General features: G+C 42.5%; 1 protein-coding gene across 5 annotated transcripts in view; it reads right to left on the bottom strand.

Moving 5' to 3' along the window:
- Positions 1–14,961, bottom strand: part of malt3 (MALT paracaspase 3) — a 133,753-nt gene that overhangs the window by 7,877 nt on the left and 110,915 nt on the right. For all 5 annotated transcript variants that reach the window (XM_073024980.1, XM_073024979.1, XM_073024982.1 and 2 more), the window contains 2 exons: positions 8,927–9,076; positions 4,978–5,132 (listed from right to left, as the gene is read on the bottom strand). In XM_073024980.1, the coding sequence (XP_072881081.1) occupies positions 4,978–5,132; positions 8,927–9,076 (305 nt within the window). The remainder of the gene's footprint in view (positions 1–4,977; positions 5,133–8,926; positions 9,077–14,961) is intronic.

Genomic DNA, 14,961 nt, shown 5'->3' on the forward strand with positions numbered 1-14,961 from the left:
TGTACTCACCCTCATCAACATGGAAAACACTCGAAGAAAAGCATTGTGCTGCCTTTATGGCAGTTATTTAGTTTATAATATTTTCGCTTAGTAATTCATTTGTTAGTAATTCATTTTCTAGTTAAAGTTAGAAGTGTTTTAACTATATTTGTTTTCTGTACTACATCGCGGGATGCTATGACGTCATACCCGGTTTCGCCGCGTCTTGTGGGAAAATGCCGGTTTGCGATAAACGGGAAGGCGGGGGCGAGCGCATTACGCGAGCGGCATTAGATCTGAGCGAACGCTGCTTTTAAGTTAAAGGCGATCAATAACTTTTCCTGGTAGGCTGCAGTATATATATTTTTTACCAGTCGTTAGGAGATATTGGAATGTTGTTCAGTAAAAAAGTATATGCAACGTATATTTAAAAGTAGCCGCGTTACAGGCACGGTTCGAAAAAAAGCATTTGCAATATGTATTTGTTTATGTTACCATATGGATTTAATTAAAAGTTAAAAAATCCTCACGTGTAATATCTTTCTGTGTAAATATCTCATATTACAACGTGGGACACCTGCGGCCGAAAATCTGGTGCGGCCTGTACAAGTACAAAATTGATTTTCTTTCTAAAATTAGAGCCAGCGGCTTTTAATCAGGTGCGCTCTGTAGTCCGGAATCTACGGTAGTTCCTGAGAATTGGAGGGTGGCTAATGTAACCCCACTTTTTAAAAAAGGAGGGAGAGAGAAACCGGGGAATTATAGACCGGTTAGTCTGACATCGGTGGTGGGGAAAATGCTAGAGTCGCTTATCAAAGATGTGATAACAGCACATTTGGAAAGAGGTGAAATCATCGGACAAAGTCAGCATGGATTTGTGAAAGGAAAATCATGTCTGACGAATCTTATAGAATTTTTTGAAGATGTAACTAGTAGAGTGGATAGGGGAGAACCAGTGAATGTGGTATATTTGGATTTTCAAAAGGCTTTTGACAAGGTCCCACACAGGAGATTAGTGTGCAAACTTAAAGCACGTGGTATTGGGGGTATGGTATTGATGTGGATAGAGAATTGGTTGGCAGTCAGGAAGCAAAGAGTGGGAGTAAACGGGACCTTTTCAGAATGGCAGGCAGTGACTAGTGGGGTACCACAAGGCTCAGTGCTGGGACCCCAGTTGCTTACAATATATATTAATGATTTAGACGAGGGAATTAAATGCAGCATCTCCAAGTTTGCGGATGACACGAAGCTGGGCGGTGGTGTTAGCTGTGAGGAGGATGCTAAGAGGATGCAGGGTGACTTGGATAGGTTAGGTGAGTGGGCAAATTCATGGCAGATGCAATTTAATGTGTATAAATGTGAGGTTATCCACTTTGGTTGCAAGAACAGGAAAACAGATTATTATCTGAACGGAGGCCGATTAGGAAATGGGGAGATGTAACGAGACCTGGGTGTCATTGTACACCAGTCATTGAAGGTGGGCATGCAGGTACAGCAGGCGGTGAAAAAGGCAAATGGTATGTTGGCATTCATAGCAAAAGGATTTGAGTCCAGGAGCAGGAAGGTTCTACTGCAGTTGTACAAGGCCTTGGTGAGACCGCACCTAGAATATTGTGTGCAGTTTTGGTCCCCTAATCTGAGGAAAGACATTCTTGCCATAGAGGGAGTATAGAGAAGGTTCACCAGATTGATTCCTGGGATGGCAGGACTTTCATATGAAGAAAGACTGGATCGACTAGGCTTATACTCACTGGAATTTAGAAGATTGAGGGGGGATCTTATTGAAACGTATAAAATTCTAAAGGGATTAGACAGGCTAGATGCAGGAAGATTGTTTCCGATGTTGGGGAAGTCCAGAACGAGGGGTCACAGTTTAAGGATAAAGGGGAAGCTTTTTAGGACTGAGATGAGGAAAAACTTCTTCACACAGAGAGTGGTGAATCTGTGGAATTCTCTGCCACAGGAAACAGTTGAGGCCAGTTCATTGGCTATATTTAAGAGGAAGTTAGATATGGCCCTTGTTAGATGTGGCTAAAGGGATCAGGGGGTATGGAGAGAAAGCAGGTACAGGGTTCTGAGTTGGACGATCAGCCATGATCATACTGAATGGAGGTGCAGGCTCGAAGGGCCGAATGCCCTACTCCTGCACCTATTTTCTATGTTTCTATGTTTCTATGATTGCTGTGAACAAGGTTTCCAAGGACACCACACACAAAATGCTGGTGGAACACGGCAGGCCAGGCAGCATCTATAGGAAGAAGCACAGTCGACGTTTCGGGCCAAGACCCTTCATCAGGACTAACTGAAAGGAAAGATACTAAGAGATTTGAAAGTAATGGGGGGAGGGGGAAATGCAAAATGATAGGAGAAGACCGGAGGGGGTGGGATGAAGCTAAGAGCCAGAAAGGTGATTGGCGAAAGTGATACAGAGCTGGAGAAGGGAAAAGATCATGGGACGGGAGGCCTCGGGAGAAAGAAAGGGGGAGAGGGGGAGCACCAGAGGGAGATGGAGAACAGACAAACAACTGAATATATCAGGGATGGGGTAAGAGGGGAGGAGGGGCATTAACGGAAGTTAGAGAAGTCAATGTTCATGCCTTCAGGTTGGAGGCTACCCAGCCGTATATAAGGTGTTGTTCCTCCAACCTGAGTGTGGATTCATCTTGACAGTAGAGGAGGCCATGGATAGACGTATCAGAATGGGAATGGGAATGGGACGTGAAATTAAAATGTGTGGCCACTGGGAGATCCTGCTTTCTCTGGCGGATCGAGCGTAGGTGTTCAGCAAAACGGTCTCCCAGTCTGCGTCGGGTCTCACCAATATATAAAAGGCCACACTGGGAGCTCCGGACGCAGTATACCACACCAGCCGAGTCACAGGTGAAGTGTCACCTCACCTGGAAGGACTGTCTGGGGCCCTGAATGGTGGTGAGGGAGGAAGTGTAAGGGCAGGTGTAGCACTTGTTCCGCTTAGAAGGATATATCAGAATGGGAATGGGATGTGGAATTAAAATGTGTGGCCACTGGGAGATCCTGCTTTCTCAGGCAGACCGAGTATAGGTGTCTACTGTCAAGATGAATCCACTCAGGTTGGAGGAACAAAACCTTATATACCGGCTGGGTAGCCTCCAACCTGATGGCATGAACACTGACTTCTCTAACTTCTGTTAATGCCCCTCCTCCCCTCTTACCCCATCCCTGTCATATTTAGTTGTTTGTTTTTTTTCTCTCTCTCTGCCCATCACCCTGCCTGTTCTCCATCTCCCTCTGGTGCTCCCCCCCCCCCCCCCACTTTCTTTCTCCCGAGGCCTCCCGTCCCATGATCCTTTCCCTTCTCCAGCTCTGTATCACTTTCGCCAATCACCTTTCTGGCTCTTAGCTTCATCCCACCCCCTCCGGTCTTCTCCTATCATTTTGCATTTTCCCCTCCCCCCACTACTTTCAAATCTCTTAGTATCTCTCCTTTCGTTTAGTCCTGACGAAAGGTCTCGGCCCGAAATGTCGACAGTGCTTCTCCTTATAGATGCTGCCTGGCCTGCTGTGTTCCACCAGCATTTTGTGTGTGTTGTTGTTTGAATTTCCAGCATCTCAGGTCCTCATGTTCCCAGGACACTGTTCTTTCCCATATACCACACCAGCTATGGAGGAAAGAAATCTTTGGTATCATTGAGACTCCTAAACTGAAACTTTTCAAAGGCATTAGCTGGACACATGGATGAATCTGAAAGCGGCTGACTCCTTTCCCATGGTGTCGGAGCTGTTGCAAAGAGCATGGGACCTTCCTCCTGTTCACCGTGTCTCTGATCTCAATCCAATGATGACCAATGCTTGAGTAGTACTGGCTTTCATTTTATTAGTGACAAATAGGTTAATTTGTAAGTGTTGGGATTCACATCCCACAAGCACATAATTTGATCTTTATTCTCCATCTCTGGCCTCCAAAATTTAATTGTTCAAATACCTGTGTATTGGCATCTACAAGATGTGCCTCCAACCTGTTAGTGCCAGTTCAAATTGGGCTAACTCTTGGAAAAGGTGAACTGCTGGAGGAACTCAGTGCCTGATCTCGAGGGTTTTTCCAGCACTTTGTGGTTTTTATTGCTCCAGTATCTGCAGTCTCTTGTGTCTCTGGGCTAACTATTGGCAACTCAGGGGTCTTGGGTCCTACACGGCCAGGTTTGGGAGTAGTTGTTTCCCTACAGTCTTTGGGCTCCTGAATGGGCTTCATTTAGCCTCAGTGCTGAATACACTCTCTCTTTCAGGGACTCTGCAGTTCATGTTCCAAGTGCTTTTGTTTACATTTTTTTTTACAATTTGCGTGATTTCATCAAGGTTGAGGGCGAAGGACAAAACGGTGATCTGCTCAATACTCCGTGGAGTTTACTCGTTTCTGCAGTTGTGGCCGCAACTATTGGCGCTTGCCTCAGCGCTGAACTGGCCCCATGGCTATGGCCCGCAGCTATCGGGCTCTTTGAGCCACATCACTTGCCTCCATGTCTGTGGACTCACTTTCGGGGACTGTGCAGTTAATGTTCTGTGTGTTATTTGTTTACTTTATTATTGGCACGATTCGTTTTTCTCCCCCCACACACTGAGTGTTAATGGTCTTTCTTATCTGGGGATTTTTAATAGGTTCTATTGTTTCTTTGTTTTGTGGCTGCCTCAAGGTTGTATATGGTATACATATTTTGATAATAAATGTACTTTAAACTCCATGACTCATTAAACAGTATGATAGAACAACTCATTGCTATTGCAAAAGGGGAATAACATTTCATCCCCTCACACTTACAGTAAAGGAATACCTGGAATCCTAGACACATCGCGATAGAAAGAATCTGAAACTCACAGACACTGAGATGGAGGATATTTGGTCTCCTGCTCTCCTGACATACTTGGATAGGTGTCCTGGTACAATTCTCGTTGGCCTCTCTTAGCATTTTGATGACTGATCAGAAACATGAGCCTGAAATGACTATTCAGATTGTGCTCACTCACCTTTGGCTTCTGAAGGGAAACTTTACACTCCAATATCTGGGAAGATCTTGCCTTGATGTTGACATAAATTGTCATCACGTTGGAGAAAACGGCACTACAGCTTAGCTCCACTACCACACCACAGGGAAATTGAATAGTCTTCTTCTCAGGCAGTTCTGACAATAGACACCAAATGAATATTAGGCCACTGTTCACCTGCTATACAGTACTGTGCAAGAGTCTTAGGCACATAAATAAAGCTAGGATGCCTATGACTTTTGGATAGTACTCTAATAATTTGAAGTATTGCACTGTACTGCTGTAACACAAAAAAACAAATTTCAATACATATGTGAGTGACGATTAGCCTGATTCTAATATGGGTCTCTATTGTGGACTGAGAGTGGGAAGGGGGCAGGGAGAGCGGAATCATATTTGGGGGAAAAGGGAATGGAGAGGAGATGTGTGGGAAACACCAGACAGACATTTGGCAATGATCAATAAACTAATTGTTTGGAATTAAATTGCCTTGTCTAGTGTCTCAGGGTTGGGTGCCCCTGCAACCCTGACCCTGATACTCCTCTGCCACCTGTCCCACACCCCTCTCACAGTGCTTCACCCTCACCATTCTCAATATCCTTTGCTCCCACCATATTTACAAACTTGCTCTCCGCTCCACATTAACTACAGTACCGTGCAAAATGTCTGAGGCAGCCTAGCTTTATATTATATACGTGCCTAAGACTTTTGCACAGTGCCTACATTGTCTAACTGTTAGCTCTCAGCTCTTGATGCACAGGGAAAATGGTAAAAAAGGAATGTACTGAACTTAAACCAGTTCAAACCACCGGTGACCTGAGGTGATTCCTAGGAACGCTGTCACATAACTGAGTTACATTTAAAAGCAAAGAAACTGAAAGGCAGAAGAGTTCATAATAAGAATTTGGATCTAGTTTCAGAGATGTGGATTCAACCCTGATTTTGCATGCTCTCTGTATGGCGTTTGCACATTTTTTTGTTGGATGAGTTCTCTCCTGTTGCTCCCAGTACAGTAAAGGGCAAAACCAGAGGATATTCATTTAAGGTGATTGGTGGAAAGTTTAGGGGAAATGTCAGAGGTAGGTTTTTTTTTAAAACAATGAATGGGAGGTGCTTGGAACACATTGGTGGTAGAGGTTGAGACAATAGGGACTTTTACAAGTCTCTTAGGCAGATGGATATAGAAAAGGAAGGCTACGGGCTATGTAGGAAAGGGTTAGATTGATCATGGAACATTTTACGTAGGTCAGCACATCATGTGCTAAAGGGCCCCAACTGTGCTGTATGATTCTATATTATTAACATGGAGTTAAGACTGGGATGAATAATGCCTTTCTAAATGGATGAAAACAAATTACCTAAAGGCTTTCCTCGCCTGCTATCATTTCCACGATATTTGAGTGAATTAAGATCATGTCAAGTTTGACTGTTACTATAAAAAATATCAGAACAGTCATCATTTTCATAAAGAAAAAGAAAAAAGAAACTAGAAATGCTGGAAAATTGAAATTTAAAAAAACAGAAAATACTGAATGGACCAGGCTGCAGAAATGGACCTAGTGAATGGTCTTCAATCTGAAACATCGATTTTGTTCCTGTCTCTTCACAATTGCTGTTTGACCCACTGAGTAGTTTCTGCTCTTACTAGTCTAAAAAAACCTGACCTTTGTCAGGAGATAGCAGTCATCTCAAGGTCATTGGCAGGAGTGACATTTAACGTCATATCAAAAGAAAATCTTCACAACTGAGCTGTACTTCGCAGTAAATATTAGAGCTGTTAATATAGAGGTGTTATTATGTGTGCTTAATAAAGAACTTCAATTCCCAGTGGGCAATGCAAGTGGTTCACCCGGAACTAGAAGCTACAGTGGTGACCTGGTTGCATGTGCACAGGGTTTGTGCAGTTCAGTAATAAAATGTTTCTTCCTTTATTGGAGTGTAGTCTGGAGTAGGCTCTTTGAGCCACTGCTATCCAGCAACCCCTCCCCTAATTTAACCCCAACCTAATCACGGGACAATCTACAACGACCAATTAACCTACCAACCGGTACGGCTTTGGACTGTGGGTGGAACCTGGAGCACCCGGAGGAAACCCACACAGTCACAGGGACAATGTACAATCTCTACAGACAGTGGCGGGAATTGAACCCAGGTCACTGGTACTGTGAAGTGTTGTGCCAACCACTATGCTACCATGCGGGTTTCTAATGTAAACCCATGCCAAGTTTGTCTTTATTAAGAACACATTCTGATTGGCAAATATGGAAAACATCCCACGTAAATGTATAAATTACCTGAAACCTCAATTGCATTCCAGCTGGTTATGTGCACTCTGACACCACCTCACAAATAAATCACATTAAGCTGAGAATCAACTTAAACCCTGTTACATTCCATATACATACTGAGTAAACTGATGGAGCACACAGTGGATTGGGTCAGAAATAAGTCCAATTTGTTTTGGAAATTCCCTTCAAACATTCTCCTCTCGCTTCAAACTTGTTCACTTAAACCAGAGGGTTTCAATCTTTTTTAAAATACCCTTAGCATTCTCAGGGGCCTGTGGACCCCCAGTTTGGGAACCCTGCCTTAAAACATATTTGCCTAGAAAAGATTCTGACTGTACACCACATAAATGCCTCTCATATACAGTGAGCCCTCCTTATCCACGGGGGATCAGTTCCGGGACCCCCCCGCAGATACCAAAAATCACGGATGCTCAAGTCCCTTATTTAAGCTGTCTCAGTGCTGTGGTCTTTAGGACCCAGTGGAACCCCGGACTTTATTTAACCTGTGTCAGTGCAGTGGACATTAGGACCTGGCGCAGCTCTGAATCTGCAATGTTTCTGTTCACGAAAATAATCACGATCACGATTGAAAATAAGGTGGAAGTAATAAAGTGATTGGAAAGAGGTGAAACGCCATCGGTCATTGGAAAAGCATTAGGCTACAATCGGTCAACGATCAGAACAATTTTAATGGAGCATGTGAAAGGCCCTGCCCCGATGAAAGCTACAATTATTACTAAGCAACGCAGTGGTTAAATTATCAAAATACGTATGTTTCTTAAATGTTATATGCATTGAAAGGTAAAATATATACTATATACTAAGACAAACGTTCTACTAACTGATGCTAAATAATACCGGATGTACCTGTTCCGACTTCAAATCCGACTTAAAGATGGACTCAGGAACGGAACTAGTTCAAAATGGACTGCCTGTACTTTAAAATCATCTCCAGATTACTTATAATACCTAATACAATGTATATTCTATGTAAATAGTTGCTATACTGTATTGTTTAGGGAATAATGACAAGAAAAAATAGTCTGTACATGTTCAAACAACGAGTGCTGGAGAGAGAACTTCCGGGTTTTCCTGATCTGCGGTTGGTTGAATTCGCGCATGCGGAAACTGTGGATAAGGAGGGCCGACTGTACTCCATTGCTCCAGAGCAGACTGTTCCAGCCTCTTCTTATAGATAATAGTCTCTCATTCAAGCAATATCCCAATTAATTCCTTCTGCACCTTCTTCAAAGCCTTCATTATCCTTCCTGCTGTGTGGTGTCCAGATATGCACACAATGTCCCAAATACAGCCTAACTAAAGTTTAAAGTTTTTGTTCTAAAATTGTCTAAAGCTACACAGCAGCAATTTCACCCAACTCTGGTGGGTGAAGGGAATGGGCTGAAAAGTTCCTCATTGGAATATTTTTGATTTTCTTTAAGAGATTTCAGGTGGATTTGATGGCCTCATATTTGCTTTCCAAAATAATCTTCCTTACCTAATTAAGACAAAGGTATATTTCATATGATGGAGGAATGTAAATACAGGGAAGGGCCAGGGGCCACTTCACACCACCCTGTGGATTACTTTTGGATATTTCAAAGAGCTTCCTGTAACCTGGTTGGGGCAGCTGGGTAACTTACCATTGGCTTGTCGCCAGCGCTCGTTCCTCACGTTGAGTTGCGCAGTATGTCCTGTCGCACAAACTTCATCAGTCAGTGCACGGCGCTCCTTCAGGGTGTGCCTAATCTCCATCACCTGCTTGCCAATGATCATCTTGTCCTTCCCCATGTCTGTGGTACAGAACAATAAATCTTAGAACTGAGCTAGAGGACTTGCGTGAAGTCAGTCATATTTAATTACTCTTAAGTACATCTTTGTCCTTACGAAAGGTTGCAGATTGCATTTCAGGAACAGCAAAATACAGCATGTACTGGAAACCTGAAATAGGAACAAAGAGTCCTGCAAACTCGGAGCAAACACAGAGTGAATAGCTTGATAACCTTTATCAGAAGCAACGTTAATTATTCCCCTTTCCGTCATAGCTTCCAGGCATGCTTTCTTGCACTTCGGCTGATTAATTCATTTCTTATTCATCCATTAACTTCCAAACCTCAAGTCCATTTTCTGACAGATTTCATAGTTAGGAAGTGTTGGTAGTAAAAGATTATATGGAATTTTAGATTGGGAAACCCAAACATTTTAGGTCCATGAGCTGTTTAATTATATTGTACTGCCATTATTGTCCATTCCTAGTTGTCTAGTTAAGAAGGCATTGTTATAATAAAATTTTACAGAACTGCAGATGCTGGAAATGTAAAATGAAAACCAAAAATAACTACTTGAAACAGAAGGTCAAGTTGTATTTAATAGAAGAAAAACAGAGTTAATGTTTCAGAGCACAGACCTTCATCCAAATTGGGGAGGAGAGAAAGGCGGTGCACGTCTCTGATGGGGAAGGGGGTAAGCTGTAGAAAAGATTCTCCAGGTAATGACTGTTTGGGAACAGTTAAGAGAGTGAAAATATGCACAAAAGAACTAGACAAAGGAGTATAGGAGTTGCAAAATGCAGAATAGAAAGACTTGTTGGGCATGTCCATCACCTCCAGTGACAATAAAAAGGAACAAAAAGGGAAGAAAACAATGCCTTGGCTAGTTTGAAAGAAAAGACCATTCTCCCATGCATTTCAGTCAAAGCACTGATGATGGCTTGGAATTCAGGGTGGACTAAAAGACCTGTGTCTGTGCTATATAACTCGACAACCTTCACAGTTTGTTGTACATACACTGGCTGCTACCTTTCCTCTGCTATAATAGAACGTTCACCTCAGAAGTTCTTCAAGGTTGTCTAGCATTTTGGGACATTCTGAAGTCACGAATGATGCTAAATGCATCTTTCCAGCGACACAGATATAAATCTCACCACGATAGCAAAGCAACTTAAATTCAAGTGAGTAAATAAAACTGGAATAAAGAGCTCTTACCATAATTGGTAATATGAAATTTGTGAAAACTCGCCTGATTCTTTATCTTTCAGGAAGGAGTTTTGATGTCCCTGTGTGGTCTAGCCTGAATAGGGCTCCAATAACTACCTCTGTTATGACCATGTGTCCTTGATTTAACATTTATTTATTGGACACGGAATAGGTCCTTTCAGCCCTTCAAGACAAGCTGCCTAGCAATCCCCTGATTTAATCCCAGCCTAATCACAGGACGATTTACAATGACCAATTAACCTACCAACAGGTAGGTCTTCGGACTGTGGGAGGAAACAGGAGCACCCAGAGGAAACCCACATGGTCACAAGAAGAACGTACAAACTCTTTATAAGCAGTGACAGGAATCTACTCTTAGAGGAAGAATTTAGGGACAGGCTATAAATGCTAGCCCTATCAGTAACACACACAGTGAGAATGAATACAGGTAGTCTTAACTCAGAAAATACAGTAAATACCTTGTCCATAATCATTCCTACAGTTCTGATCAAAAAGCTCTAGCACCTGGGCCTCCGTACCTCTCTCAGCAACTGAAACATATAAGATTATTAAGGGATTGGACACGCTGGAGGCAGGAAGCATGTTCCCGCTGATGGGCGAGTCCAGAACTAGAGGCCACAGTTTACGAATAAGGGGTAGGCCATTTAGAACAGAGATGCGGAAAAACTTTTTCACCCAGAGAGTGGTGGATACGTGGAATGCTTTGCCCCAGAAGGCAGTGGAGGCCAAGTCTCTGGACGCATTCAAGAGAGAGTTAGATAGAGCTCTTAGAGATAGCGGGGTCAAGGGATATGGGGAGAGGGCAGGAACGGGGTACTGATTGTGTATGATCAGCCATGGTCACAGTGAATGGCGGTGCTGGCCAGAACTCCTGTACCTACTGTCTATTGTCTATTGAATCCTCGACTTCCTAACCAGAAGACCACAATCTGTGCAGATTGGAAATAACATCTTCACCTCCCTGATAATCAACACTGGTGCACCTCAGGGATGTGTGCTTAGCCCACTGCTCTACTCTCCACCCATGACTGTGTAGCTAGGCACAGCTTAAATGCCATCCATAAATTTGCTGACAATGCAACTGCTGGCACAATTTCAGATGGCAATGATAGAGTGTACAAGAGTGAGATATATCAGCTGGTCGAGTGACGTCATAGCAACAACCTTGTACTTAATATCAGTAGACCAAAGAACCGTTTGTTGGCTTCAGAAAGGGCAAGATGAAGGAACCCAAACCATAGAGGGATCAGAAATGGAAAGAGCAAGCAATTTCAAGTTCCTGGGTGTCAATATCTCTGAAGATCTAACCTGGACTTAACATATTAATGCAGCTACAAAGAAGGCATGACAGCAGCTCTATTTCCTTAGGAATTTGAGGAAGTTTGGTATGTCATCTAACACACTCGTAAACTTCTACAGATGTACTGCGGAGAGCACTCTAGCTGGCTTCATCTTGTATGTGGGTGGTGAGGGCCTACTGCACAGGATCACAGTGAGCTGCAGAGAGTTGTAACCTTAGCCAGCTCCGTCACGGGCACTAGCCTCTGCAGTGTCCAGGACATTTTCAAGGAGCGACACCTCAAAAAGGCTACATCCATCATTAAGGACTCCCATCATCCAGGACATGCCCTCTTCTCATTGCTGCCATCAGGAAAGAGTTACAGAAGCCTAAAGGCACGATGATTCTGGAACAACTTCTTCTACTCTGCTATCTGATTTCTGAATGGTCACTGAATCCATGGACACTACTTCATGACTTCTGTTTTTGCACTACTTATTTAATTATATATATATATATACACACACACACACACACACACACACACACAGTAATTCAAGTTTTTTTCTATTATTATGCATTGCACTGCACTGCTGTCACAAAGACAACAAATTTCATGATGTATGCCAGTGATATTAAATCTGATCCTGATTCTAAGAGACCCCTCCAAAGAAATTTACAAACACCTGGAGGTTGACACCTTTACAGTAACCTTCCTAATAAAAGAGCACACTTTTACAACAGTTCCCATGATGATCATTACTGCAGATAATTAATGGATCCTTGTTTTTTTTTCCAACGTATGTTTTTCTATTATGTCTTCTCATTGCTTCCTGACCACTAGTCAACAAAACCAGTTGCCAACATCACTACATGCTTTTAGGAAGTCTAGTATTCCTTCCTGTTTAAAGTATTGATGAGATGGGGAGACACTCTAGCTTTGAAATTCAAGTGTATCTCAAACAATACTAACCCACTGCAAAAATCTAAGTTCTGTCTATGTCACTTGGTCCTCCAGGTACAACAGTTCAGCCAAAAGCTTAGATGGACCCCAAGGATGAGTATTGGGGCTTTGGACTGGAGACTCAATGACAATTTGATAGTCTTATTATGGATAAATGGGGAAAAGAATCCAGCCGAGACAGGACTTGTGTGGTAACAGTAGCAGGAGCGTTGAAGCCCTGCATTTTGTGAAAGTGAAGACCATTGGGAAGCTGACTAGCACTGGGATGCTGATGGGGGGGGAAGGGGATAGGGATAATCTGTGAATAATATCCCAGCAGCTGCACATTTGGAGAAGGCCGGCCATTATTCAAAGGTGAAGGAAAATATTGTAGGGAGGAATCAGAAGACTGGGTGCACTTGGGGGAGTTGGTGTGGTGTAGTGAAGACACATGAGCGTCAGGACAGGAAGTCCAATGATGAGGTATGTAGGTATACAGAATGGCACAAAAATGAAGTGGAGTATTTTACTTAGAGCTAACTGTACAGTTATCCTAGCTGTACCCGATGACTGATAACCATAGAGCAACACGGTCCAAGTTCCCCAAAATGTTGCATGGGGAATGATGTCACTTCATATGGCTCTGATGTGGAAACTGCATTGTGGTTGCAAGACAGAAATTGCCTGGTTGAATTTTCCAAGTGTCATGAAGAGACTCTGAAATAGTCATAATCATGCTTTATGTATTGCATCATTTCTAAATAAATATTAGCAATTGAAGCAACAAGTCACGATGTTTAAATCAGTCTAAATCAGAAACAAAATCTTGGTTTAATAGATAGTGACCCAGGTTCAATCAACTAAATTAACCAGTGCTGTTTACATGACAGAGGAAAACCAACACTGTTAGTCCAGCACAAGGACCATTGTTTGGAGAGGAACTAAACCACGATAATGGAACACTCAATATTCACAGAGCAGCAGTGCAGAGTAATTCAAAATCTTTAATGTGTGCTGCTGGCTATTTTCTGAAGCACAAATGCAACAACTTACTTCAAATAATTTCCAGTAGACTCTGTCCTTTTTAATCCCTGGCAGCTTGTCAAATCCCATGAGCAAAAGCTCATTAATCAGTATGCCTGGTTCTATTTAAACCCTCAGAGTCTTTGATCTTGATCAGCAGTCAAAAAGCTATAAGCACTTTTCCGTATTTCTATCCTGCATCAAGCTGTTGGTCCAGTGCAGAGGCAGCTGTCAATGAGCACGAGGTCAAGAGAATCAAGTTTCCTCTATCGGAAAGCTGTGATAATTTCAGGCAAATTAGGTCATTGCTTACGCAGGTAACAGCTTGCGTGGATCCAGCCACAAATGGGAGTATGATTACTAGGCAGAATTTTTTAAATGGTAAGATTATCAGCCAGGCTGAGATGGCTGATGTTGATCAACAATTCAGTGCATCATTAAAAAAGTGGTTTGAATTTGCTCAAGTAATTTTTTTTCCTCTATCCTACAACCACACCATATTTTTACCAATGGATTAAATTGTAGGTTCAAGATCCACTCCAAAGACGTGAGCACATAATCTAAGATAGGTGTACAGCACTGAAGCGAGATGTTACATTGGGCATTGCATTTTCCAGATTAGATGTTACACATGAGGTATCCCCTCCAAGGTATGTATAAAAATGTATACCAGGGACTTCAAAGTAAATTTATTATCAAAGCACATATACGTCACCATTTACAACCCTAAGGTTCATTTTCTTGTGGGCATATTCAATAAATCCAATAACCATAACAGAATCAATAAAAGACTACACTAAAAGGGTGGACAACCAGTTTGCAAAAGACAACAAACTATGTAAATACAAAAAGAATAAAAAAAGTAATAAAAATAAATATATAATTAATATTGATAATATGAGATGAAGAGTCCTTGAAAGTGAGTCTATGTCCACAGTTTGGTGATGGGGAAAGTGAAATGAATGAAATTATCCCCTTTGTTCATGAACCTGATGGTCCGAGTCCTAAGGCTCCTGTACCTTCTTCCTGATGGCAGAGGTGAGAAGAGAACATGAGAAGTGGGCCACTGGTGGTGGTCCCTAATGATGGATGCTGCTTTCCTGCAACAACACCCCGTATAGATGTGGTCAATGTTGGGCAGTGCTTAGCCCATGAGTAGTCGTATCCACTACTTTTTGTAGGGTTTTCTGTCCAAGGGCTTTGGTGTTTCCATACCAAGCTGTGATGCAGCCAGTCAATATACTCTTCACCACACATCTATAGAAGTTTATCAAGCTTTTAAATGACATGCAGAATCTTCACAAGCTCCTAAGGAAGTAGAGGCACTGTTGTGCTTTCTTTGTAATTGCACTTAAGTGCTGGGCCCAGGACAGGTCCTCTGAAATGATAACACCAAGGATTTCAAAGTTGCTGAGCCTCTCCATCTCATCTCTTGAT

The sequence above is a fragment of the Hemitrygon akajei genome, chromosome 21 (assembly GCF_048418815.1).
Source record: "Hemitrygon akajei chromosome 21, sHemAka1.3, whole genome shotgun sequence".
NCBI classification, from domain to species: Eukaryota; Metazoa; Chordata; class Chondrichthyes; order Myliobatiformes; family Dasyatidae; genus Hemitrygon; species Hemitrygon akajei.